The following is a 26,213-nucleotide window of genomic DNA, read 5'->3' on the forward strand; positions in this document are numbered from 1 at the left end:
TTTTTTTAGAGAAAGTTTGTAACTAATTGATTTATCCCTTTGTAATACAGAATACATAATATTATAAGAGCGTTTTGTAAGATTCAAGTATTGCTAGGTATATTTTTGTCCGATTTCTCTTATTTCTCCAGCAAATTGCTGAATATTCCTCGGTATGCAGGGAGCAAGAACGGTGAATAAAGTAATCCTCTGAATCCCGGTGTAGAGAGATATCCGTAGTCGTTTTAGCTGCCAAATGAGATAAACTTTGCTGCATGCCATACTTTCTATTGTTTTATGCAAGCCTAACGGAATATCTTAATAGAATCTACAACTCTAAAGTTTTAAAGAACATTATATCATTACATCAATTTAAGTAAAAATCTATTTGTTAGCTTCAATAATTTGTTTGAGGGTGTCAACGGTGGTACCTTCCAAATTAATGAAATCAAAACCCAAAATTTTTCTTGTCTTATCGTTAACAACTTTAGCACCAGTAGAAGAACCTTCACCTGGATTACCAATAGGTAAACGATCAGCATATTCAGGGAATTTAGAATGTAAGATATCTAATAATTGTTGAGAAGAAAATCTGTCGTCAGTTAAAAGCAATCTTTCTTCTTTAGCAGCGTCAGACTCAAAAGCAACAATGTGAGCTTTAGAAACGTCTCTAACGTCAATGTACAAACCTTTATATGGAGGAACTGAGTCGGATTTATTTAATTTCAATAAACCGTTAATGATTTCTGCAGAAGTGTTCAAAGTACCACGGACGTCTTCATCAAAGGCTTGAGGACCGAAAACGTAGACTGGATTAACCGTGCTGAGAATGAAGTTTGGTTTTTCGTTCTTGTAGAAATCCCAAGCAGCTTTTTCGGCAAAAGTCTTGGAACCGTAGTAACCCAAAATTGGATTTTCTAAAGCTTTTTCCCAAGTAATTGGGTTCCAGGTTTCTTCACTAATGGTAAGAGAAGTGTCGACATCGGCTTCGGCAGAACCAATGGCAGCGTAAGAAGAAGTAACAACAACTCTCTTGATTTGAGGACCGTATGCTTTAATAGCTCTCAATGCATTGGTGGTACCTTCAATGGCCGGGGTTAAAAGTTGTTTTTCAATATCAGTAACGTTAAAGTGGAATGGAGATGCAGTGTGCAAAAAGACACTAACTTCCGGGTGTTTTTTCAATGCTTCATCAAAAGCACCTTTAACAGCAATATCTGGAACAACTTCATAACTGAATTTTTCACCCAATTGCTTAACCAATTTATCCCCTTTGGCTTCAGATCTAACTGAACCAACAACGGAGTAACCTTTATTAATAAGGTCTTTAACGGTGTGCAATGCAATATAACCAGTAGCTCCCAGGACAAAAACAGTAGTAGACATCTTCAATTGAAATTATAGTGGTTACTTCTCAAAATTCCTCTCTCTACGGAGAGCAAGCTGATATTTATACCCAACCAAGGCCATCGCTTCGGATTTCTGCCGACTTTTCTTCTTTCTTTTTCTGTTTGCTATTGTCCGACTTTGACGTTTCCGGACTTACTTAAACCGGTAAGCCCGGCAACGTCCACACCTCACTTCCTCTTTGGGCTAGCTCCGGCAGCCACTTTCTTCTTTTTTCTTTTTTTTTTTGTTCGATGGGTTTCGATTGAGAAATGCTGATTAATATAAAGACTTCGTCTGTGAACGACGGCCAGAGTATGCCAATGAGCCAGACGTACTTTAAATGAAGTTAGCGAATATATAAGTAAGCCTGCTTCTATCAAGACAAAAAAAAAAAATGGTTTTGCAGCTACGCTCCATGTGTAAAGCATTACTAAAAGATTTCGCAACTTTCACTTCAAAATAACCTTTTTCTTTTAAAAGCCAATTTGGAGTTTATCAGATGAAACCGTCTGGTTCATGCAAACTTCCACCCCAGGGAAATACCAATCCGGAATCTAGTTCCACCACTCCGTTGAAGACATGAAATTTGTCAGGTTGAAGCATTCGGATGCTAGCCTTGGCTGGGGAAACTAGTCCGCGGTGGTTCGTGATAGGCTTGAGAGGTTGTTTCCAGCAGCATGGATTTATGTCCGCTAATTGAACTGCTGAAAAAGATACTAAACAGCGTATATCCCTCTTTATTCATGAAGCTGCCTCAACAGTTGGTTCACTGTTTTATTTTATTTTTTTTTTTCAGCAATTGAACGGAAGTTGACAATGGTCGGTTCTGTCTTTGACCGGAAGTCCCCCACGGTATAACTCCTACTGCCAATCAACAAAGCCAACGTAAGTTCCTACACCAAGGGAGTGACGTGAAATTAAAAATGATTGTTGTTGTAAGGGGATTGAATGCAGAAAACGGAAGGAAATTTATAGTGTAATTAAGCAATTGTTACCGGACTAGATCAATGGGTCAGGTCGGATTTAGTTTGAAGGAGAGATTATATACAGTGTCTTTTGGTATGAGCTTTTCGAAGTACTTAAGTCGGTGATACGCCATTTTACAATTTTTTATATCCATATTTTATCAATTGAACTACAATGTCTATTTTCCATCTTTCGTCGTTTCCTCCAGCCAGAAGAACAAAAGTGACCCGAGCTTGTGACCCGTGTAGGAAAAGAAAGGTCAGGGTATGGCAATTCATTTCAATCTCATTTTAGATCGAATTGATGTACTAACTAATTTTTTAGTGTACTGGAAGAGCAGTTTGTCCCCGATGTATGGAAAGAAATCTTAATTGTACCTTTACAATTGGTGATTTAAGGAGTTCCAGAGGCGCTAAATCTAAAAGACTAAATCCGGGGGCTGATGGTAAAAAAATTGAATGTATTGAGGTATCTCGAGCAATTTCTGATTCAGGTGGTAATGTTACTGTTTTACCATCAATTGAGGATATCTTTAAACAATTGAATATTGAGTTGGTATCATTTATGAAGAATTCCGGTGAAAATGGTCTACCGAACATGAATGATATAATGAATGCTCTTCTGAGAGCTCATTCAAAGACTGATTTGGAAGCCATTGATAAATCTCCCCTTAGTGATCTTTTAATCACACCCCCTTGTTCTGGAGGATCATACCGTGGGTCAAACGAATGTTTCTTCTCAATTGACAATAATAAACTCATGTATCTGGGATTTGCAAATTGTGAATCAGTGGTACAAGAAACCAAATTTATCTTTAGAAATATCATCGGAATAACTAAATTTGACTCGGTAGAGTTTGATCCTATTAACGATATCGTTATTGAACCAACCATTGAGTTTCTAGAAACAATTCCGGAGAAACACATTTGCATTCAAGCCTTTAACACATTTGTCATTTATGTTCATTGGCAAGCGTATCTTTTCGATGAAGAGGATTTCCGTCGAGAAATTGATGAATTATTTCAGAACTCAAATCAAATTAAAACAAGAGTCCTTCTTTACTTTATTTTGGCCATCTCAACCCTTGTTCATAGCCACGATGCCGGCAATTTCATCTGTGATCAAGCAGTAAACTATTTCAAAAGTGCTGTGAAGCTTAATACAACAATAAAAGATCAGGATGATTATTGGCTAATTTATTTCAATTTCTTCCAAGCTTTGTTTTATATCTATACAAACAAGTTTAAAACAGCTTGGCTTTTCGTGGAGAATGCAATCAAGAGTGGTGAGAAATTGAATATTCATAAACTTTCAATTGATCATCCAAACTATGATCATCTTGTGAATTTATTCAGAACATTGTATTATTATAATAAACTGACTGCTATAACTGCTGGTAAACCAGCATTGTTTTTGAATGAAGATTGTCATGAATTTACCCCTACAAATCAACAATATGAAATTTCAAGGTTTGCTAAAACTATTAAATTTGATAGCACTGAAAGAATTAATTACATCACAAACCCCGATAATGATCAGCTTTTCAGATCAAAAGTTTATTTTTATCGAACTCAATTATTAAGAATTGCAACTAAAATAGACAATTCAGTGTACAACAATTCGGAAATTAAAGTATCAAAATTTAAAACCCTTGCCGTAGAATTAAAAGAATGGTATGCAAATCTTCCTCCAGATTTAAAAGTTGAAAATTCATCTTCTGGGAATTCAGAAGATGAAATTAAACATCGTTATGCATGTCTTCATTTAAATTCGGTTCACTTATATGCTATTTTCTTATTAAGTCGACCTTTATTGATGTATGAAAGAACTTGCCAATTTACCCCAGAAATAAGAAATAGTATACCTTGTGAATTTGTTGGTGAATTTAAAAACGCTGCAGTAACCAGTTGTGTTTCAATGATAATCGCAATTATCTGTTCCGATTCAAAACAAAATTATAGAAAATTGGAACGGAATATTTATTTTAAAACTGCTCTTTATGCATGTTCAGTATTGGGAATTTGTTTAATTGAAGATTTAGATGTACGATATATGGAATACTTAAAGATTGGTTTATTATTTTTCAAATTGCATATAAATAAAGTACTTTTCGCTAAAAATTATGCTTATATTTTAGAAGAAATGATTATTACCTTATCATTATATCATTCAAGTAGGGATAATGATGAATTAATTGAAAACTTGATGTCTTTGAGGCTAGATAATTTACAAGATGAAAATTACCCCGATCTTAATTATATTGCATGGGCTGATACTCAAAATAATTTTGTCACCAACGAAATAGCATCTATACGGGAAAAGGATCATTTAACGAAATAAGGTGTATTAAAATAATAGTAGAAAGAAAAAAAAAAAAGTTAGAAAACGTCATTTTCATAAGGACAATTAATACTACTGTGACCATCTCTTTCACATAATCCACACCAATCATCTTTACCGGCACTTGGATCAATGGGGGCAGCTGGTTTATAAATTGGTAAACCATCCAGACTATTAGGGGCAATGTTCTCCGACTCCAATTGAATCAGAGAAGATTGATTCAATTCTTGTAAAGTTTTTATTTTATCTTCCAAGTCTATATTTTTTTGTTTGAAATCATTTAATTGATTTTCCAAATCTTTATTTGATTCTGATAAAGAATTTATTTGAGTTGATTTGGTATTTAACTCATTTTCATGTAGAGTATCTAATTCATCCAAAGACTTTTGTAAATCGGAGAGTTCTTCAAAAGTAGGTCTAATTTCTAATTGGTGATTTAAATCATCTATTTTATGATTAAGTTTAATAACTTCATCATTTGAATCAGATAATTTTAAAGAATTTAAATCATTTGATAATTCTTTAACATTTTCTTTATCATTTGAACTATCTAATTTAATTTCTAATTCAGTTATGATTAAATCTTTCTGTTTTAATTTTTTTTGTAAATCAGTAATGGTGAATTCAAAAGAAGCTTTATCTTGTTTTAATAAATCAATTTGATATTCTAACTCTTCAATTTGTTCAGAGTTTTCACCGTTATCAACTGATTTAGTAAATTGATGATAATTTGATTTTGAAAATTCATCTAAATCATCTTGAGTTTTAGATAATTTTTCTTTATAATCAAGAATTTGTAATTCCAAACTTTGTATTTTAGCAGTGTAATTTTTCTCTAATAAATGATGTTCCAGATTTAAATCATGAATAACTAAATTTAATCTTTCAATTTCTGATTCATGATCATCTCCATGATAAATTTTTTTTGATGATGAATTTGAAGTTGGAGTGGTTATTTGATTATTATTTGATATATCATCTTTTTCTTTTAAAAGTCGTTCAATATATTCTCTTAATTCTCTAAATTTTTGATCGTATAAAATTTCAGTTTCTTCATGGGTATTAACTAATAATTGAATACTAGATCTCCATTCTTCACGAGCTCTTTCAAATTCTGATTTTTGTCTTGATAATTTTTTATCCTTTTCTGAAATATCAATTTCGTATTCTTCTAATAAAGGTTGTAAATCATTAACTGTAATTCTCAATTCATTTAATATTTCCATTTTTTCATTCATTTCTCGTTCATTTATATCATATTTTAACTTTAAATCATTATATTCTTTTTGTAATTTCTTGATATCCATGATTTCAGTTGGTAATGGTGCATTTTGAGGTAATGATGAAGTATTTAATTGTGGCGATGATATTGGTGAATTAGTATATCTCAGATCTCTTTTTTGAATATTTATTGATTGTTGAGTTGGACTATATGATAATCTTTGAAACGATCCCAGTCCAACCCTTGGATTTACTTTATTTGGGGATGGACTTATTATATTTTCACTTGCTGGTGAATCAGGTATACTATCGCTACTTAATCTTTTCTTGTTTAATGATGATGTTGATGATAGACTATTACGTAACCCATTCGAACCACTGGATCCTCCAATTTGCGGATTGGCCTGTTTTAATCGATCAATTGGTAGGAAAAGCCCCGACATTGGTTGAATAACATCAAAATACTGAATCCCATTAACTGATCCGTTATTTTTACCTCTTGAAGCAGCAATTGGTCCAGTTAATTCAATACCAGCGAAAAGACCTTGTTTCCCTTCTATTGGTCCATAATACTTCAATGTCCCATAACCACGAGTTCCTGGAATGGCCACTTTCGACCCAATATACTCCGACATGTCGATGATTTCAATAAGAATGAAAAGTTCTATTACTTGGAAGATCAATCAACAAGCTTTGTTTATTTATTTTCCTCGCGATTTCGCGTAAATTAGTCAAACTCTTGAGATGTATATATATATATATATATATACTATCACTCATGTATATATATTATATATACCCTCATATATATATATATATATACCCACACATACACATATTTATAATCGGCGTAACTTTATTCCATTGTTGATATTGTTCGCAATCGTCTATCAGGATTACTGACATAATGGCTCTGGTTATCCCATTGAAAGAGTCGCGGTCTACATAGCACAACCCGTCGGCGATTGGCCTTCGAGGGTCTTTCCACATATGGTGCGTGGTGAGCCCTTGATTTATACAAGTGGGAAGGAGTAAGAAGAAGTAGCAGAGAAGGGCCGTAAACATCACCGGATGTACGGGTGCAATATCCACTGTCGATCACGTGCGCGCATCGTGCGGGTAACCCATCCACACAATTTTTTTCGTTCAGCGTATTTATGAGCACGGCCTTATTGAACTTACTTGGTTACGCACGTATCATAGATAAGCGGACGATACGATTTGGCCCTGGGCCTCAGAAGACAGCATTGAGTGTCGGTGGGTGTCGCTGGCGGTTGTTTAATTGGCAGGCAATGACAGGCACGGTAAGGGCCCGTGGCACTGGTGGATAGAGAGTCTCCCGTAGTCAAACCAGAGGATAACCACCAAAAAGAAACGCTTTTGTTCTGCGAAGAGCAGGGTGAAAATTTTTTTTTTTTTTTGGCAAAAATTTTTTTTGGTTTGTTAGCGAAGGTGTCTAGCTTTTTGTATTGAGATGCTCAATTAAATATTTAAAACGTTTCCCAAAAAATTTTCTATTGAAATTTCTTCTTCTCCTTTTTCTTTCAATCAACGTTGGAAAATGTCTGCTGCCAGTGAATCCAAATACTCTGCTGAAGTTCTTTCCGAGTTATTAGGCAAATTACAAGTTGCTGATAACAAGGATGAAGCTGCTGCTAATGTTTCTTCTTTCTTAAATTCTTCAATTGTTGAACATGATGTTCCAGTTGAATTTTTTGAAGATTTGAAAAAACAAATCAACAACAAGAAAGATGCTTCTGCTTCTGCTGCTGCTTTAAATGCTTACTCTCATATTGCTTCTTCAAATGGTTTGGCTCCATCTGTTGAACCTTATGTTGTTGCTTTAACTTCTGACGTTGCTGCCAAATCTGGTGATAAAAATAAAGATGTTCAAACTGCCGCTTCTGACGCTTTATTAGCTCTTGCTAAGGCTATCACTCCAACTGCTGTCAAGAGTTTATTACCATCTTTATTAGAAAACTTGGCTAACACTAATAAATGGACTGAAAAAGTTGCCATTTTAGCTGCTATTTCTCAATTAGTTGATACTGCTAAAGCTCAAATTGCTTTAAGAATGCCGGAATTAATTCCAGTTCTTTCTGAAACTATGTGGGATACCAAAAAGGAAGTTAAAGAAGCTGCTCATAAAACTATGACTAAATCTACTGAAACCATTGACAATAAAGATATTGAAAGATTTATTCCAAAATTGATTGAATGTATTGCCAATCCAACTGAAGTTCCAGAAACCGTTCACTTATTAGGTGCTACCACTTTCGTTTCTGAAGTTACCATGGCTACTTTATCTATCATGGCTCCTTTATTATCAAGAGGTTTAGCTGAACGTGAAACTGCTATTAAACGTAAAGCCGCTGTTATTATCGATAACATGTGTAAATTAGTCGATGATCCTCAAGTTGTTGCTCCTTTCTTGGATAAATTATTACCAGCTTTAAAAGCTAACTTCTCTACTATGGCTGATCCTGAAGCTCGTGAAGTTACTAACAGAGCTTTGAACACTTTAAGAAGAGTTGGTAACATTGGTCAAAATGATACTATTCCAGAAATTTCTACCGCCGGTGATATCCCAGTTACTTTAGGTGTCTTTAAAGAATTATTAAAGGGTAAAAACATTGCTCCAAGATTTGATACCGCTTTAACTTATATTGGTGCCATTGCTGGTGATTTAATTGATGAAAGAGAAATTCAACCAGATGCTTGGTTACACACTGTTTTACCTTTTGCTACTATTTTCTTACACGAAAAAGAAGCTAAAGAAATCATTGAAGAATTCAGAAAGAGAGCCGTTGATAACATTCCTCAACCTCCTTCTTTTGAAGATGAAGAAGATGAAGGTGAAGATTTATGTAACTGTGAATTCTCTTTAGCTTATGGTGCTAAAATCTTATTGAATAAAACTCAATTCAGATTAAAGAGAAACAGAAGATATGGTTTATGTGGTCCAAATGGTGCTGGTAAATCTACTTTAATGAGAGCCATTGCTAATGGTCAAGTTGAAGGTTTCCCAACTCAAGAAGAATGTAAAACCGTTTACGTTGAACATGATATTGATGGTACTCATGCTGAAACTTCTGTTGTTCAATTCGTTATTGAAGATGGTGAAGTTGGTTTAACTAAAGACACTGTCGAAGAAAAATTAAGAGAATTCGGTTTCTCTGAAGAAATGATTTCTATGCCAATTCAATCCTTATCTGGTGGTTGGAAAATGAAATTAGCTTTAGCTAGAGCTGTCTTGAAAAATGCTGATATCTTATTATTAGATGAACCAACTAACCATTTGGATACCGTTAACGTTGCTTGGTTAGTTAACTACTTACAAACTTGTGGTATTACTTCCATTATTGTTTCTCACGATTCTGGTTTCTTAGATAAGATCTGTCAATACATTATCCATTACGAAGGTTTCAAATTAAGAAAATACAAAGGTAACTTATCTGAATTCGTTCAAAAATGTCCATCCGCTCAATCCTATTACGAATTAGGTGCTTCTGATTTAGAATTTAGATTCCCAGAACCAGGTTTCTTAGAAGGTGTTAAGACTAAACAAAAAGCTATTGTTAAAGTTTCTAACATGACTTTCCAATACCCAGGTACTTCTAAACCTCAAATTCGTGACATTAACTTCCAATGTTCTTTATCTTCAAGAATTGCTGTTATTGGTCCAAATGGTGCTGGTAAATCTACTTTGATTAATGTTTTAACTGGTGAATTATTACCAACTGAAGGTGATGTTTACGTTCACGAAAATTGTCGTATTGCTTACATTAAACAACATGCTTTCGCTCATATTGATAACCACTTGGACAAAACTCCTTCTGAATATATTCAATGGAGATTCCAAACTGGTGAAGATAGAGAAACCATGGATAGAGCTTCTAGACAAGTTAACGAACAAGATGAAAACTCTATGAAAAAGATTTTCAATGTTGAAGGTACCCCAAGAAGAATTGCCGGTATTCACTCCAGAAGAAAGTTCAAAAACTCTTATGAATATGAAATTTCTTGGTTATTAGGTGATAACGTTGGTATGAAGAACGAAAGATGGGTTCCAATGATGTCTGTTGATAACACTTGGTTACCAAGAGGTGAATTAATGGAAACTCACTCTAAGATGGTTGCTGAAGTTGATATGAAAGAAGCTTTAGCTTCCGGTCAATTCAGACCATTAACCAGAAAAGAAATCGAAGAACATTGTGCTATGTTAGGTTTAGAAGCTGAATTAGTTTCTCACTCTAGAATTAGAGGTTTATCTGGTGGTCAAAAAGTTAAATTAGTTTTGGCTGCTTGTACCTGGCAAAGACCTCATTTGATTGTCTTGGATGAACCAACTAACTATTTGGATCGTGACTCTTTGGGTGCTTTATCTAAAGCTTTGAAAGCTTTCGAAGGTGGTATTGTTATCATTACTCACTCTGCTGAATTCACCAAAGATTTAACCGAAGAAGTTTGGGCTGTCTTAGATGGTCAAATGACTCCATCTGGTCACAATTGGGTCCAAGGTCAAGGTTCTGGTCCAAGATTGGAAAAGAAAGAAGATGAAGAAGATAAATTCGATGCTATGGGTAACAAGATTGCCGCTGCTAAGAAGAAGACTAAGTTATCTTCTGCTGAATTAAGAAAGAAGAAGAAGGACAGAATGAAGAAAAAGAAGGAATTAGGTGATGCCTACGTTTCTGAAGACGAAGAATTCTAAGTGTGAGTTGGAATAAAATTATATATTAAATTACTTTGTTTATTTTCATTGATTTTTAATTCATTTTTTATTTTACTTTCACTTTTTTTTTTTTTTGTTGGTCTTCATTTACACCTAAACTGTTAATAAATTTATATAAATCTATATATATTATATTGTTTTTGATAAGTTTTGTTATTTAATATTATAGATATTTATTATTATTTGTATTTGTAATTGGCCGTTTTGCAAAAAAAAAAAAATAGCTGCGAAAGCAACCAGATTGGAAAATCAAAAGTAGACCTTTACTATCGGCTACATGCTTTCCTATCAATTACCAGTTAAAACATGCATAGCTCAACATTACTTTTTATCATTATATTCACGGTTTTTGAATTGGCTGGAATATCTTATGGTATAGTGGTCAGAAAGCATTCATTAGGTAAAAGAGCTGGAAAACTAAATACAAAATATGTTGATAGTTCAAGTTTACTTCTGGTAAATGTTTCGACGATTGGCTGGGAAACAAAGCATCTTTTTAATGCCTCTTATGCACCTTATAACGTACTATGCCCTTCAGAATCTTTGGTGAGATCTGCTGATAATGTATGATAGTACCTTTGTTTGTAATAATACATTTTCGACTACTAATTTTAACCAGGCCCTTTGTGAAGAAGAAGAAGCATACGTATACAACAGACAGAAGTTGACCCAGTCAGCACTATTAGCTTTTTTCGATTCGGTAGGTGTCCCTAAATTTGACCATGCATCTTTCTTTGAAAACTATAAGCATCCTTTAACCGTTTCTTTAGCCTTTTCTGGAGGCGGCTATAGGTCTATGCTTACTGGGAGCGGTGCTTTGGCTGCTTTCGATATTAGAACACCTTGCCAAAGCAATTGTGGGAACTTAGGAAACCTTCTTCAAGGAACAAGTTATATCGGTGGAATATCTGGAGGAGCCTTTTTGGTGATGAGTACTTTCACCAACGATTTCAAACCAGTCCATGAACTTTTATTCGATGGCAAGACTTGGAATTTTCAAGAACAGCTTCTACAAGGCATCCCCAGTTTCGATCCCGATGCTGTTAAGGAGGATATGCACATTCTGGATGTTGATGAATTAGGGTCAAACCTTGTCGATTCAGCTTCTAATAAAATGGAAAAATTGTTAGACTTTAATTGGGGCATTGCAGACACCGTTATGAGATACCTTGGATTTGGTAAAACACATGAATCCATCGCTTCCAGTAAGACAGATTCACTCATTGAGACCGCCAAGGGTCGAAGCTATCTCGAGTCTTTTATCAAGCCAATATTCTTGAAGAAAAATATAAGCAAAGATACTGCTAATGAATCCGGTGATTCTACTTTGAAGGAAGCGTTTACATTTTTTAAAGACCTCCAGATCGAGGTTAGATCTAAGAAAGAAGCTGGCTTTTATATTTCATTCACTGACTATTGGGGAAGGGCTCTAGCAAGGAAGATTTTCCAACCATCTGCTCGAATTCCTGGTGCTACTATAACGTCGGCAACCTTATCAAAATCTTTTCAAAGCTTTTTGCAACCTTTTCCAATCGTTTGTTCAGTTCAAAGATCACTTGAAGAATCAAGTCCTGAGGTGTTTCCTAATCTTTTGGAATTCTCCCCCTTTGAGTTTGGTTCATGGCTCCCAGAAGTGAATTCATTCGCAAAGATGAAGTATCTAGGAACATCTCTCTATGATGGACATTCAATACACCCAACTGAAAACCCCAATGTATCAGTTTGCACTTCAGGCTTCGATAACATTGGGTTTATCACTGGGACATCCTCAAGTTTATTCAATCATATTTTTATTGAGCTATATAAAGTCCTTTTCAAGTTGGATAAAGAATCTTCTGCAAATATATCGAAAATATTAACAAAATTGGGTTTGATAACTAAATTGAATACGAGTAAATATCCTCAACACCCAGATTACGCTTTGTATTCCCCAAATCCATTTTACGGTTACAGGGATTCATCAAATCAAGCAAATGATATCTTCAAAGAACGCCACTTGTACCTTGCAGATGGTGGTGATAGCGGAGAAAACATTCCGTTTTATCCTTTCTTGCAAGAATCGAGAAAAGTAGATATTATAATAGCTTTCGATATGACATCTGATATTGCCAATTTTCCTAACGGAACAACATTGACTGCCAGTCAAAAACGGTTTCATCAAAATTCTAAAACAACTCCTACTTTTAGTTTTGGTCGAACTCCAAGTTTAAGTAGTAGATTTGACCGTCTAAATTATAATAAAACAAATCCTGGATCAATGAGATATATCAATAAGGCAATTTACCCGTACGTTCCATCTCCACAAACAATGATTGATGAAAAATTAAATCAAAGGCCAGTCTTCTTAGGTTGTGATATTGAACGCGATTACCCAGAGTTTCCTCTATTCGGGAATACTTCTAACGCTACAAAGCCATTCAACTCTGGAACCCAAAATGAAACTCTTAAGCAATATCTTCCGCCTATCATAGTTTATAATTCAAACTATAATCATTCTTTTGACTCCAATAGATCTACATTTCAACTAAGTTATACTTCGGAAGAAGTATTAGGAATGGTAGAGAATGGTTATAATCTTGCAACCTTTAAAAACTCCACCGAATATTCAGTTTGTTTAGCATGTGCAGTTTTGAAAAGACTGTTTGACAGAATAATGTATGGTATAACACCTTATCCTGGTAATCTTACTGTTCCATCGGCTTGTCTTGAATGTTATTCTGAATTCTGCTATCATAAATAGAATGAGTTCCACATATATGTACGGATGTAAATTATTTGTTGAAAATAAAAAAAAAAAAAAAAAAGATATCGTACAAATTGCAATATCTCTCTAACTTAGTCTAATTTACAATAAAGCCTGAATATTGTCAAAGAGAACCAGTTATCATTAGCCTGAAAGGGTACTATTAGCTAAAATAAAAGTTGCCCAACCACACACAAGGAATATTTTTGGTGTTGCGTTGTACCACTTCACATTTAGCCGCAAATAATCATTGCCTGGTGTCAAAGATGTCTACAGCTGAAAATACAGATCTCGACGATCTGCTTGCTATCCATTCCTTATATATGGTTTTCTGTACTGCATTACTTCCACTTATCCTTATTGGTATTTCCTTGTTTTACTCGGGATTGACTCAAAGAAGATCGTCTTTCACGATGCTTATAATACCCACTCTTTTGTCACCTATAGTTTTCATAGATTGGTTTATCTGGGGTTATTCGCTATGTTATGCAACTGCAAGTAATCGTTTCATAGGCAGTTTAAAATTTGCTGTCCTAAGACAGCTTAGAGACCCGTCAACGCTCACTTATAAGACTACTAGAGGTGAAATACTTTCTGTGCTTCATTTTCTTTTCAATGGTCTCATGAAGCTTATATGTGTATGTTTGACGTTTCCAGGGTGTATTGCTGAAAGAGGTAGGATTCTTCCCATGCTTGTATTTTTGTTCTTTTGGTCATGCATGATTTATAATCCTGTAACATACTGGTTTTGGAATATGAATGGTTGGCTTTCAACTCAACTAGATTACATTCCAGTATTGGACTTCGCAGGTGGAAACTGTATTCACGTAATAAGTGGTTTTACTGGTCTTGCTTATTCCTATTTGTTGGGTCCAAGAAATCCTAAAATTTTATATAATTACAGAAGTTCTAATAATGGACATATAGTGATTGGAACCGTATTTATAATTTGCGGTTGGTGTGGTTTTATTGGTGGCTGTGACTTCAAATTCAGCAGCTCAGCAATATATATATTTATAAATACAATTCTTTGTTGTTTTGTGAGTGCCATAGTATGGATGGGAATTGACTTTTACTTCTCTGCTATTCCACTTGGTAGTTCTGAACTCGCATCTGAATCAACCAAGAATGAAGGAAATGCTTCATTTTCCCAACATAATGGTGCTCAAACGAAGTTATCTGATGTTTCAAGAAAGAGAAAATTTTCGATGATTTCATTTTCTAGTGGAGCAATGACCGGGCTTGTTGTGATGACACCGGCTGGGGGGTTCATATCATCACCTACTGAATTTTGGAAACCCTTCGTATTTGGTGTCGCTGGGGGAGCAATTGGTAACTTGGCAACCCGTTTGAAGTATTATTTTAATATTGATGATGCTTTCGATCTATTTGCAATCCATGGGGTTTCCGGAATGGTGAGTTCTATAATGGTTGCAATTTTTGCAAATGATCAATATGGCTCCCCAGGGGGTTGGGTAAAAGGTAATTGGATACAGCTTGGACATCAACTAGCGGGAACTATTGCTACTGCAGTCTATCTGTTCGTCATGAGTTTATTCTTTCTTTATATAATTGATATTATTCCAGGTCTACATTTGAGAGTTGACAAAGATTTCAATAAAAGAGTAAGACGAGAACAGACTAAACAAAAGGATGGTGAAGATATAGAACTTCAAAGCTCACCAGGTAATCTTGATAGTCACATAACAAATAGTGATATAACATCTCCTAATAGCTCAATGAATGTTTTCGAAAAAGCAGAAATCCTTGGCTCTGACTGGTATGAGTTTAATGGAGAATATAATGCTGATTTTATGGAATTTATCAAAGTGATAAACCCTGAAGATTACCCCAATAATGAAGAATCATTTTCGATCTTTGGAGAGCATGACACTATAAGTGAACATTACCGCAGCCCTGATTACGACTTGCATTCCGGTGAACAACAGTTGATTCGGAAACGAGAATAATTTATGATTTTATTTTTGTATTATAATAATATATTTACGAGCTTCAACCTTTAATTAATATACTTAATATTATAATTAATTATTTATTATGACGTTTCAAACGTAGCTTTGCATGAGCTCTACTGGGTGCATACCTTAATTTTCAGAGTATAAATGATGATGACATGGCGAATAAATATAAATATTAACATAAAAACTATTATACAAAGACAAGATAGCACTAAGAAATAACCCTCATGGTTAATTCAAAAGCAGCAAAAGTAGCACCATTTGCTGGAGCAGCTCTCAAAATGGTTGGAATAAAACCTCTATAAAACCCTTTGATACCATTCTTTAACCAGATATCTTTGATGACGTCAAGTGAGCTTCTATAAGTTGGTTTAGTCAAAGAGTCTGTTTGTAATTTGGATTTAATCACGTCTACTGGGTAAATACTGATCCACATGGAATAACCTGATAACCCACCGTACAAACATAATTTCCAGCCGGGAATATCCAGCCTGACAATACTCTTATCTTTGGCCAATTCTTTGGCGATCAAAGCTTCATAGGTGGTGAAGTAAGTACCTAACCCAACACCTTCCCTAAACAAGGTTGGCGGTAATCCCTTGAATACACCTCTTAATCCATTATTTTGAAAAATTTTTTTAGCACAATCAATTGGACCATTGAATTGCTTGGTGGAACCTGTTTGAGTTTGAAGTCTAATACGAATATGCTCGATTGGTGAGGCCAAGAACCCATTGGCAAAACCTGCAATTGCACCACAGTTGAAGAATTGACCTAAACTTAAAGGAGCACCATTCAATTTTTCATTATAGTATCTCTTCATAAACTCATTGACAGAAAATTGAACCGATACACAAGCACCAACCCCAACTAATGGAGTCAAAGTCCCTTTATAAAAACCTTTGGGCCCCTCATTTGCTATCAATTTCTTAATAACATCCAATGCACCATTATAAGTACCTTCTGGGGCAGATTGCAACCTAACCTTAACGGTATCAAATGGTTGACCAACTAAGACTTGGGTAATACCACCAACAGTTCCCCCAAATAAATCTTTAATAACCTGCTTATTATCTTGAAGCAATGGAGGTTCTTCTAATTCAATAGTCATCGGGACACTACTCTAATATATGCTGAATTATACAAAACTTGAAGATAAAATCATAGTCTTTGACTGATTAAAGAGCCTTGCTTCTTCAAAAATTTTTTTTCGAACTGCGCTTGGACTTACCGATTTCTTGATCGCGGCTGAATTGCCGTTTTGCTTTTACAATAAATAGCACCCATACTTACAAAGTAACTGTATTTGATTCTAATACTATGTAGAAGAAACTGATACGATAAAGCAAAGACTTTTAAAAAAAAAAAAAGAAAAAAAATGGCAAAAAAAAAATTGAAAAATTAACTATGAGTTCATACTGCTTCTCTATCTTTGGCTGCTATAAGTCCATCAAATGGATTCATACCGTTCTTAGCGAAATACTGTCCAGAAGATTGTGCAGGCGCAGTCAGTAGCGATCCAACATTCAGAGTACCAGGACTTAAGATAGGAGGACTAGTGATTGTGAAATTTTGACCATTAGTATTGGTTTTAGAAACATCGTTGTTAGAAACAATTGCCTGGGCAGCTGGACCTAAAGTTGCAGCAAGTGGAGTACGAACAGGAGGTTGGCTGCTAGGACCGGATTGTAAAGTATTGCTCATGAGTGATAAATTGGCCAGCGAAAGCAGATGTGAAGGGTGCGCTGATAAAGGAGTGAACATGTTATTGATATTGGGAGGTTGATTATGGGAAGTGGGGGCAGCCAATTGGTTCGTGGCACTAGTGTCTGAAGACAGTAATGAGCTGTACGATGAAACTTCTAATAAAATAGGAACATCTTTAGTAGTCTTGGTCAAATTCAAGATAGAAGCTCTAGCTTCATTTAAAATGGGTAAATCCTTGATCATGACTTTAACTGGGCCCAAAGTGTTAACAATTGCTTTTAGGAATAAATTCACATCCGACCAGAACAATTTTTTAGTGGTCTGAGAAGGATTGTTTCTAATGGTGATTAATTTTGTTCTGACTCTTTTTGTAATGTCCATTGAAGAAATGCAAATTGTAGTTAATTCCTTAACTTTGGAAGCCACTGTTGGGCTTATTGGTTGTTGACCATTTGTACTAGCAATTGCGCTTTTGTTGAGCGCTTTTGTAATTTCATTGAATACCACTTGGGCTTTATTCGTAGCAAGTTCGATAGTTTGGTAGAGTTTTTCGTCGATACCTTCAATATCTTGTCCATTTGAATTGCTTGGTTCATTATTGGCTAATGTAGTGTTGACAGATAATCCTTTTGTTGCTTTTGGATCCGTTCCAGGTAATGTTATCGAAGAATTGTTGGCAGTTGGAATATTATTTGGTTTAGACGTTGGAACCAAAATTCTATAGGCATTCAATAATTCATTGAAAGAGCCATAAATGGTGAGATAAAGCATTCTAATAAAACAAACATCAATTTTAGCTACAAAGTTTGAAAAATTCTCACTAAGTAGAGTCATGATTGATTTGAATGAGCCAATGGATGCATGTAAGGAGTTGGTGATTTGATCAAGGTTATCACCACTTTCTTCCATAATTTCTAAATTTTCAACCAAGTTATCTATATTTGACTTTGTAGTATAAAGTAAAGAAACCATTCTAATTGTAATTTTCTTATCATTACAGAAACCAGTGAACCTTCTAACTGATGAATGCAATTCACTGAAGGAAAACAAAACCTTTCTGCTTAATTTTATAATTGTTGAGGGACTATGGCCAATGGATCTTTTTGAAGGTTGAAGTTTCGATGGAGATCCTTCAGATTGACCAAGGAAACGAGGGCCAGTACCAGGAGGTGACTTTATTCCGCCACTTCTTGCTGATTCCAAGCTTTCGATATTATCTTTAGCTTGTCTTGATAATGAGCCTTGTCTTGAAGAAGGATTAGAGTTGGGATTTGAACCAGGGATTGGTGGAACACCGAAAAATTGGCCATTTGAGTTTTCATCATTAGGAGATTCTTGTAAAGTAGATAATCTTCTGAAATAAGCACCTGATTTATGTTCTGCATCAACGTTATCGTTCTTCTCCAAGATACTATCAATTTCTTTTAAAGTATTTGATCTCGATCGATTATTTCTGCTTGAAGGTCTACTCAAAGTGGTGGTAGCAGTAGTGGTGGAAGTTGAATTAAAATTGATGGAAGAAATACTTGCGTTAGCATTTGTATTAACCACCGTCCCGTTTGAAGTATGCACGGGGGTTAAGGAAGGGGAATTCGACAGTGAATTTGGTACGGTTGAAGCAGTATTGGTAGTCATATTTGATAAAGGAGGAGATGATATTTTGAAAGAAGTTTCAGTGGCAGAAGCCGAATGAGGAACTTGGCCCATGATGAAATCATTATTAAGGATACTATTAGTGAAGATATTTTCATTGAGAAGATCATTTTTCCCTTTATTAGTATCATCAGAAGTAAGAATTGAGGTATTTGCACTTGAGCCTGAAACTGTAGTGATATTAGCATTTGAAGTATTCGTCTTAGGGCTTTGATTCAAGCCGCTTTCACTGGTATTAAAACTTGAGGTTAAAGACGTTGGCGAACTTGAAGTAATAGTCGAAGTTAAAGAAGGGGGAGGATGAGTAGGTAAATCATGAGAATGAGATATCAGTTCTATTGATTGAGACTGGGAACGAGCGTGACTGTATTGAGAATCATTATTATTATTATTTGAATTTGAATTTTCTTCAGTTTTTTTGATAATCAACCCCATTCTTCTAGCCGCTTTAGAAGCCTTTGTTTTGGTTTCAGAAATCGACTTCGATCTCAATATAGAAGGCGGGGGGACACTAGGAGGATTAGGAAAAGCCGATACATTAACTGAAGAGTTTGAGTTTTGATTATTTGCAGGGTATTGAATAGGAATATCCGAAGTAGCAGCCAATTTTTGTTTATTTAATTGCAGAGAAGAATCCAATTCTGAGATTTTCAGTTCAAGAATTGTTTTATTAGCTCGAAGATATTGCTTTAATTGACCTACCCAATCAAGTTCGGCTGATTGATTTTGGAAACCTTTTATAACTTCATGAGAGGGGAAAATTAATGGATTATCTGCCACTTCGATTAAATTCATATTAGGAAGCTCTCCCAACACCGGAGGTAAGTATTTGAATCGATTCTCTTTCAACGAAATCACTCTCAAATTTTGCAATTTTGAAATTTCACTTCTAGATATATTGGATAATCGATTACTCGAGATATCTAAGATCTCTAACAAGCCACATTCACTCAAGGCACTTGGAAATATACTGATGTTATTATTATGAAGATCAAGATACCGTATATTTGATGAAATTATTGGGAAATTCGATGGTAAATGATGGATTTGGTTATTATGAAGTGACAATCGTTCAATTTCTAACGGCGGCTGATAATTATGAATAAATTCATGAATGCATTCAATCACTTCCGATATAGAGGTATCTTTAGAGTTCAAGTTATTCAATTTTAACGTCTTCTTATCCCTAACTTGATCTATCTGATCATTTAGTAGCTTTAAAACCTGGGATTTCAGTGAAAGATACGGTTGCGTCATCTTGTTTTCTAGTATCCTCTAGAAGTGTATCCCTTTGATCTATTAAGAACGATCTCGACAATCTTTAAATGGTCCTTTTCTATGCTTCTTAAAGGACTTGAATACTTTTTATAGCCTTGTCACTATACTCTTCTTTTTTTTTTTTTTTTGACCTCTTCCTTTGCCCTATTTGCCTCTTTTTCTCTCTCTTTTTTTTTTTTTAGGGGAATTCTAGGTTTGTGGGATTTTTCTGTTCACTTGGATCGATGCAAAAGAATACGAGGCTTTTTTCCAGATCTCGAGCTTCACTTCAAAATGCTGAACGGTATGAGTACCAGAAAGACTTGGGGGACTGATGTGCTGTTAAAAGAAACTGGCAGTAGGAGTATTTCTAGAAATTCCATTGAAAATTGGCTGTTGTCAAGGTATCTCGTTGCTGGGTGCCACTTATCGGGAAAGGTCGTTGACCGCGTTTTTCGTTCCACGCGTGGCTGGGCCGGGGCCCTGGGCGAATGGGTCCGCGCTGGGCGGAGCGCTGGAGCCGCTGGGCGGAGAAGCCGACCGAGCTTTGGACCGACGCGCAGCCGACCGCGCGCCACGCCACAAGAGACCGAGCCGGTCGGGCTGATAAGACTACCATAAACGGAAGTCTAAAGACCTAAGATGCAAAAGGAAGACCTGAAGGAATAGAGCCTTACAAGACCTAGAAGAGATACAGATGGAAGGAGACAGGCATGACAGAAGACTACAGACACGATAGAAGACTACAGACATGATACAAGAATACAGACATGGTACAAGACATACATATATTAAATAAATTACAGCCTAACTCCCCTATGTAAAGCATCGACTCTTTCCTGCCAAACGGTTTTACCAGAACAGCTGCAAACACTTTTGTCGTTTTCCCAAACACCAGCACTACGAGCAATGACACCACATAAAGAATCGGGAGCGGTTTCATCCTTCAAACGAGATAAAATTATACTACGGCCAATTAAATCATTAATTGATAAATTTGCCTGCAAGAAACCTTGGCCAGAATACAACGGTTCGTTTTCCCTTGGAGTAAATGCACCTAAAGAATTGATAGTTGTTGAGATATCTGCTGGAGAGTCAACTTCCACTGGAGACAATTCGTAAAAAAGACGGCCAGTGCTCAATGCTCCTTGGGATAAGTTCCCATTGGACCTAATTGAAGGATAATAGATTCCCTTGGTTAATCCATTGACGGTTAAATCTATAACCAAATCATTGTCACCCACGCTAACTATTCTTGCTAATCCTTTCACCGGATGACTAATATCGTTTGGACTAAAACTCTCCAAAATACAAACTGCTGCTGAATTTGGCTGTCCGGTCCCACGTATGATTGCATCTTTCCCAGTGCCTTGTATGGCCTTCACGATTTCTGATGGTGGAATCGATCCTTCGGTAGTCACTAAATTATTTTTCAAATCAATATCGTACTTGGATATTCCTCCAAGAGGACTCAATGCCTGCGACACCGACTCCACGCATGCCTCGCATTCCAATTGCACATTGAACACTATCTCAAAAGATTTTGTCATTTTCTTAGACAAAGGTTTGTCGAGTTTGAAAGTGTTTGAAGTAGTTAAAAAATTCAAAGTTTGGTGTGATTATTAATAAGGTTTTCATTACTGAGATTTTTCAATTGATCTTTTTTTTTTTTTGTGTTTGGCTGGGTGCACGGGTTGTGGATCAATCTTATACAATTCATACTGTTGGTATAGAGAATCAATAAAAATTTTAAATAAATACAAACTATGTTTAGATAGAAAAAAAAAAGGAAGATCACAAGTTATAAGAAATGAATAATGGTTAAGAGAACCACCAATATAAAAAATAATAATGGCTGCAAAAAACGAAAACAAGGAACAAAAGAACAAAAATTTAAATAAAGACAATAATCTAATTGAACTGAGAATTGAATCAATCAGATTCTCAAGCTACTCATACGACGACGAGTTGAAGGGTTTGCAGTATTGGAATGCTCCGGATCATCCATAACTTTAGTACAAACCCAAGTTGAAGCATACATATTAGTTCTATCGATAGACTCACCTTTATGTCTAATTGCAGCTGGTTTACATTTAAAACCTAATTTTTCAAAAGTTTTAATATACCAAGGGAATTGAGCAGCAGAACGTAACATGACTCTACCATTAGTGGCTAAGCAAGATTTAATGGCGACGATTTCATCGTGAGCATCATTTCCATTTGGATCAAACCAATCCATATGATCCATAATGATTGCAATAGTAATTGATTTTTTATTTAAACGAGCGAAAACATCATTTAAAGTATCGGTATGAATTCTAATATTATCAATTGGAGATTCACCATTTTTATTAACTGAAGTTAATCTTTGGAACCCTGTTTCAGATAAATAATTTGGACAATTTTTTTTGGAATATTTACCCATAAGAGTAAGATAATAGAAATAATTATCATTTGAAATAAGGGAACGTTTAATAATTGGGTCAAAAGTATCAATAACATATTTTAAAACAGAATCACCCATCATAGCAGCTTGATTTACTGGAACACCCAAGGCTTTCCATAAGAAAATAGGATTACCAACCATTAAAGTAGCCACAAACGGATTAAATAAAGTTGGTTTGATTTTATCATTCCAAAGTTTCAACTGTTCCAGCATCGAATTACAATTACATAATTTTTCAATTGAAGAAGAAACTCCGAAAAATTTAAATAAATACTTGGCCACTCTTAAAGCCCAACGAGTGGAACCAGTATCATAAAGACCATTACCATTTGGATTAAAAGTAGCATTACCTTTATCAAACCAAAATTGGAAAGCTTGAGAAGACATATGAGGGCTTAATTTTTCAATTAATAAATTTTTAAAGTTATCAATTTTACCATTTCCAAATAAATTCCAAATTTGATCTTTATGCAAAGATTTAAAAGCAGCTAATTTCAATTCTAATAAATGATTTTGAGCAGGATTTAAATCTACTGCATGAATTTTTTTCGGAGCTGATTCTAAACAAGCATAATCCAAAATATTATCACCGGCAGAAGTAATTGCTAAAACCGTTTCATTTTCATTGAATTTTAATATTTTATGATCTTCTCTTGGATCTTCCCAGGTGAAAGCATAAATATATTGATTATCGAATTGATTATATTTTGCACAAATTTCATCATAGTAAACTCTCCAAATTTGTTGTTGGTAATAAATTGAAGGGAAAGGTAATTTTTTAGCAAAGTTAGATAAAGCAGCTTCATGACCTTTTGAAATTGGTAAACTAGTTGAATATTCTTCTAATTGAGTCTCCTCAGAGGGAGCCAAATAAGGAGATTCAGTAGCTAAACAGTTAATTCTATGTAATAATTTGGTAGATTTAGACTTATCACATCCAATCCAAATATAATAAGGAATCTTACCTAAATAATAATTAAACTCATTCAAAGATTTAATGGTACCAAATTTATACTCTAAATAATTTCTTCTTGAACTATCTAAGAAAACTTTATCGGCTTCGAACCAAATTCTCCAAAAATTTCTTAAAATCCAAGGTAAATTTCTATTAACCAATCCACCAAGAGTATTAATTCTACCCATGGAAGTATCAGAAGATTGAATTCCAAAGTCAACACAAGCAATGATTCCGTTTTTCTTTAATAAATCAACTGCATTATCAATTGTTGAATGGAATGTTGGAATCATTGATAAACTGTAAGAAAAAGTAATCAAATCAATTTTTGAATAGTCAATTTTAAAATCAGCAGCATCAGCAACAATAACTTCAACGTTATTATATATTTTTTTATTTTCAAATCTCTTACGAGCAATTTCACATAACGATGGTGATAAATCAATCAAGTAAATTTTTTCAAATTTACTCAAATCGTATATTTCACTCATGTACTCTATGTTTTTACCGGTACCGCCACCAATATCAACCCAGACTTTACCTTTATCCTTTGATAAATGAGCAATGGCTAACTTCAAGCATTCTTTTCTACCTTTTAATAAAAATTCTCTAGTGTTATCATAAATATGAGCTTGATTTTGATAAAAGCTTTCTAATAATTGTTGTTGTTCGCCATTCTTATTCTGCTTGACTTTTCCGAAGAGTGGTTTAATAAAACATGCCCAACAGAATACTACCAACTGTTTCAATTTTTGTCCAAGTCTTGACAGAACCAACAAGGCTGCAAAAATAGTAATCGAGGTTCCAATACACACCTTGGAATAATCAATTGGTTGATCAATAATAATATCCATTCTATACCTTTACTTACCTAAATGATATCTATATATGAACCTATTCAATTATATATATATATATATATATATATATATATATACCAATACCCCAGGGAATTTCACCTAAAGCATTTGACAGATCTGGAGCACGATGTTAAAATGGCTGTAAAACAGTACGCGCAGTTACAAATAAAGCTAGCAGCACATGGGAAAGAAAACACACGTTTATTATACACGTTTACTCATCTTCCAATCTTCTTAAAAGATAGTCTACCTCGACCTTCTTAGTTAAAGGGATTACATAATCCTTATATAAGCGGGCAATTAGCTTAGGATCGACTTTACTTTGGGGGTTTTGGCTGTATTTGAGGGTTGGGTCAGTTCCGTAGCTTTCACCTTTCACCACCAATCTTTCTAAGATCTTGGATTCTACTGCCGAGTTTGTAATTGACTCTTCGATGCCCTTGATGTCTCTATTTTCAATCAATTGTTTATATAATATGGGATCGGCTTGGTATTTGGCTTCAGCAACAAATTTCCCAAAATGAATTCTTCTCAGTAATGCTTGTAAGCATTCAACGTCACAACAGGCAACGCTCCCACTGTTTTCTTCTTGTTCTGCGTCATTACAACTGACTTGAGGTACAATTTGTTGTACATAGAAATTTAAGATTTCTTGATTAACGTTAATTTCGTCCGAGTAATTGGCCAATATCTTCGGGTACTTTAATGGGGGTAAGATTGAAGGTTTTAATTGTTGGGGGAAAAATGGCGTTTCGTCGGGGGCTTCGTATCTTCTGACTTGTGAATGGGTTTGCTCTACTTGTAATAATAGCCATTCTAAAAACAGTCCTTTAAAGTCTCCCAATTGAAATTTTGATTGAGAATAGACTGATGGACTCAGAAAAAACTGCGATCTTTCAATCAAGTCAAACACGATGGTGTCTTCCATTCGAACCAACGCCTGACGGATGTTGTTCAAGTCAAGCACGGTTTCTGGTTTCATAAAATCCATTGTATATTGTATGTACTTATGAGTTATCTAGTTATCTAATTAATGGTTCAAATATCTATAGATTAACTAAAAAACTTTTTATTTTTAATGCGTTGGTTTCTTTTAAGGTGGTGGTGGTGGTGTACGGGTGCTTGTGGGTGCAAATTACATGTCAAATTATATGTCAATGCCATGGTCTACTTTCAATCTGGTCCGGGCAAAATCTTTCAATACCTGATCATCTTCTGATTTCAACTGGGTTTCCTTTTCCTTGTTCAACGACTCGTCCTTGTTGAGAATGCCCGATCTTCTCCATAGTAAGAATCGTTTCATTCGTTGTAGTCTACTATCACCTTCATCAAAATTTTCATAACTATCATTCATAGCTTTCATTGATTGTAGGTTTAAAATGGCAGTTTGGTTATGCACTTCGTTGGTCTTATCAATGGCTAACATCACTTGCAATCCCGTGGTCAATGACATCACCAATAACACTCCAATTAATATTTTATATTTATTTGCATTAATTTCTTCTTCACTAGGTGGTTTTCTGCCAAATCTCAACTCGTATAAGTCTTCCCAATTACTGGCCTGATAAAATTTATCACTCCGCTCATACATCTTATGGTGGACTTTGGTTGATTTAAAGTCCCGGTATGCATTTTGATTCATGTCATAATTATTGGGGTTCTTTAATGTTTCGTATGCTCTTTGAATACAATCAAATCGGTCTCTTTTTTCTTGTTCTGAAATTGGTTGGTTCATCTCATTCAATATAACTGTCTTTTGACTAATATCTGGATGATATATCTTAACATATTTTTGGTACGTTTGTTTTAATTTTTTAGGGTATTCACTATCCCCATATTTGGGTAAACTTTGATATAATTCATGGGGGAGTGGATTTGATTTACGAGGCCATGGTTTTAAGTTATGTCTAGCATGGTGGTCCACCCCGTATCTTCTTAAACTTATCCTGCTTATTCCTACCCTTTCAATCATTATCCTTGTTA

At 34.9% G+C, this 26,213-nt stretch overlaps 13 protein-coding genes across 13 annotated transcripts; 4 read left to right on the forward strand and 9 right to left on the reverse strand.

The window, feature by feature from the left end:
- Positions 1-37: 37 nt before the first annotated feature.
- Positions 38-1,611, reverse strand: HYPBUDRAFT_152171 (SDR family oxidoreductase). Its single transcript, XM_020220870.1, has one exon. The coding sequence runs from the start codon at positions 1,363-1,365 to the stop codon at positions 364-366; it is 1,002 nt and encodes a 333-aa protein (XP_020077959.1). The 5' UTR covers positions 1,366-1,611; the 3' UTR covers positions 38-363.
- A 541-nt stretch (positions 1,612-2,152) lies between these two features.
- On the forward strand, positions 2,153-4,363 carry HYPBUDRAFT_238737 (uncharacterized protein; the record flags this gene model as incomplete). The annotated part of the gene is made up of 3 exons (XM_020223232.1): positions 2,153-2,598; positions 2,659-4,233; positions 4,346-4,363. Exons 1-3 carry the CDS (start codon positions 2,509-2,511, stop codon positions 4,361-4,363), a joined length of 1,683 nt encoding a protein of 560 aa, XP_020077960.1. The 5' UTR covers positions 2,153-2,508.
- A 138-nt stretch (positions 4,364-4,501) lies between these two features.
- Positions 4,502-6,584, reverse strand: HYPBUDRAFT_120766 (CAP-Gly domain-containing protein). The gene is made up of 3 exons (XM_020219247.1): positions 6,275-6,584; positions 5,483-5,956; positions 4,502-5,119 (listed from the first exon to the last, which is right to left on the reverse strand). The coding sequence occupies exons 1-3, from the start codon at positions 6,528-6,530 to the stop codon at positions 4,713-4,715; spliced, it is 1,137 nt and encodes a 378-aa protein (XP_020077961.1). The 5' UTR covers positions 6,531-6,584; the 3' UTR covers positions 4,502-4,712.
- Positions 6,585-6,605: 21 nt separating this feature from the next.
- On the reverse strand, positions 6,606-7,088 carry HYPBUDRAFT_192703 (uncharacterized protein). The gene has a single exon (XM_020222953.1). The coding sequence runs from the start codon at positions 6,958-6,960 to the stop codon at positions 6,697-6,699; it is 264 nt and encodes an 87-aa protein (XP_020077962.1). The 5' UTR covers positions 6,961-7,088; the 3' UTR covers positions 6,606-6,696.
- A 14-nt stretch (positions 7,089-7,102) lies between these two features.
- On the forward strand, positions 7,103-10,609 carry CEF3 (translation elongation factor EF-3; the record flags this gene model as incomplete). Its single annotated transcript, XM_020219581.1, has 1 exon — positions 7,103-10,609. The coding sequence occupies exon 1, from the start codon at positions 7,457-7,459 to the stop codon at positions 10,607-10,609; it is 3,153 nt and encodes a 1,050-aa protein (XP_020077963.1). The 5' UTR covers positions 7,103-7,456.
- Positions 10,610-11,192: 583 nt separating this feature from the next.
- On the forward strand, positions 11,193-13,370 carry SPO1 (putative carboxylic ester hydrolase; the record flags this gene model as incomplete). Its single annotated transcript, XM_020218452.1, has 1 exon — positions 11,193-13,370. The coding sequence occupies one exon, from the start codon at positions 11,193-11,195 to the stop codon at positions 13,368-13,370; it is 2,178 nt and encodes a 725-aa protein (XP_020077964.1).
- A 98-nt stretch (positions 13,371-13,468) lies between these two features.
- On the forward strand, positions 13,469-15,389 carry HYPBUDRAFT_152174 (uncharacterized protein). Its single transcript, XM_020220871.1, has one exon. The coding sequence runs from the start codon at positions 13,640-13,642 to the stop codon at positions 15,341-15,343; it is 1,704 nt and encodes a 567-aa protein (XP_020077965.1). The 5' UTR covers positions 13,469-13,639; the 3' UTR covers positions 15,344-15,389.
- A 49-nt stretch (positions 15,390-15,438) lies between these two features.
- Positions 15,439-16,512, reverse strand: YMC1 (organic acid transporter). Its single transcript, XM_020220872.1, has one exon. The coding sequence runs from the start codon at positions 16,461-16,463 to the stop codon at positions 15,564-15,566; it is 900 nt and encodes a 299-aa protein (XP_020077966.1). The 5' UTR covers positions 16,464-16,512; the 3' UTR covers positions 15,439-15,563.
- Positions 16,513-16,734: 222 nt separating this feature from the next.
- SOG2 (Sog2p) lies at positions 16,735-17,845 on the reverse strand. Its single transcript, XM_020220873.1, has one exon. It carries the CDS (start codon positions 17,828-17,830, stop codon positions 16,766-16,768), a length of 1,065 nt encoding a protein of 354 aa, XP_020077967.1. The 5' UTR covers positions 17,831-17,845; the 3' UTR covers positions 16,735-16,765.
- A 2,924-nt stretch (positions 17,846-20,769) lies between these two features.
- Positions 20,770-21,519, reverse strand: CCS1 (copper chaperone; the record flags this gene model as incomplete). Its single annotated transcript, XM_020222502.1, has 1 exon — positions 20,770-21,519. One exon carries the CDS (start codon positions 21,517-21,519, stop codon positions 20,770-20,772), a length of 750 nt encoding a protein of 249 aa, XP_020077968.1.
- A 239-nt stretch (positions 21,520-21,758) lies between these two features.
- Positions 21,759-24,224, reverse strand: BTA1 (Bta1p; the record flags this gene model as incomplete). The annotated part of the gene is made up of 1 exon (XM_020219583.1): positions 21,759-24,224. One exon carries the CDS (start codon positions 24,222-24,224, stop codon positions 21,906-21,908), a length of 2,319 nt encoding a protein of 772 aa, XP_020077969.1. The 3' UTR covers positions 21,759-21,905.
- Positions 24,225-24,444: 220 nt separating this feature from the next.
- ARO7 (chorismate mutase) lies at positions 24,445-25,221 on the reverse strand (the record flags this gene model as incomplete). The annotated part of the gene is made up of 1 exon (XM_020218474.1): positions 24,445-25,221. One exon carries the CDS (start codon positions 25,219-25,221, stop codon positions 24,445-24,447), a length of 777 nt encoding a protein of 258 aa, XP_020077970.1.
- Positions 25,222-25,413: 192 nt separating this feature from the next.
- HYPBUDRAFT_95730 (uncharacterized protein) lies at positions 25,414-26,133 on the reverse strand (the record flags this gene model as incomplete). The annotated part of the gene is made up of 1 exon (XM_020223949.1): positions 25,414-26,133. A coding segment is annotated over one exon (720 nt), but the record flags the coding sequence as incomplete, so codon positions are not given.
- Between the last annotated feature and the right edge of the window lie 80 nt (positions 26,134-26,213).

The sequence above is a fragment of the Hyphopichia burtonii genome, assembly GCF_001661395.1.
Source record: "Hyphopichia burtonii NRRL Y-1933 unplaced genomic scaffold HYPBUscaffold_2, whole genome shotgun sequence".
Classification (NCBI taxonomy): domain Eukaryota; kingdom Fungi; phylum Ascomycota; class Pichiomycetes; order Serinales; family Debaryomycetaceae; genus Hyphopichia; species Hyphopichia burtonii.

What these genes read in the sequence shown, in the direction of transcription:
- HYPBUDRAFT_120766 (XM_020219247.1), bottom strand. Translation starts at nt 6,530, where the DNA reads ATGTCGGAGTATATTGGGTCGAAAGTGGCCATTCCAGGAACTCGTGGT. An exon ending in TCCGCAAATTGGAGGATCCA is followed by an intron (nt 5,957 to 6,274) that starts GTGGTTCGAATG and finishes AATTACAAAAAG; the next exon opens with AATATAATGATTTAAAGTTA. An exon ending in TTACACTGCTAAAATACAAA is followed by an intron (nt 5,120 to 5,482) that starts GTTTGGAATTAC and finishes ATCATAAAATAG; the next exon opens with ATGATTTAAATCACCAATTA.
- HYPBUDRAFT_152171 (XM_020220870.1), bottom strand. Translation starts at nt 1,365, where the DNA reads ATGTCTACTACTGTTTTTGTCCTGGGAGCTACTGGTTATATTGCATTG.
- HYPBUDRAFT_152174 (XM_020220871.1), top strand. Translation starts at nt 13,640, where the DNA reads ATGTCTACAGCTGAAAATACAGATCTCGACGATCTGCTTGCTATCCAT.
- YMC1 (XM_020220872.1), bottom strand. Translation starts at nt 16,463, where the DNA reads ATGACTATTGAATTAGAAGAACCTCCATTGCTTCAAGATAATAAGCAG.
- SOG2 (XM_020220873.1), bottom strand. Translation starts at nt 17,830, where the DNA reads ATGCTTTATCTCACCATTTATGGCTCTTTCAATGAATTATTGAATGCC.
- HYPBUDRAFT_192703 (XM_020222953.1), bottom strand. Translation starts at nt 6,960, where the DNA reads ATGTTTACGGCCCTTCTCTGCTACTTCTTCTTACTCCTTCCCACTTGT.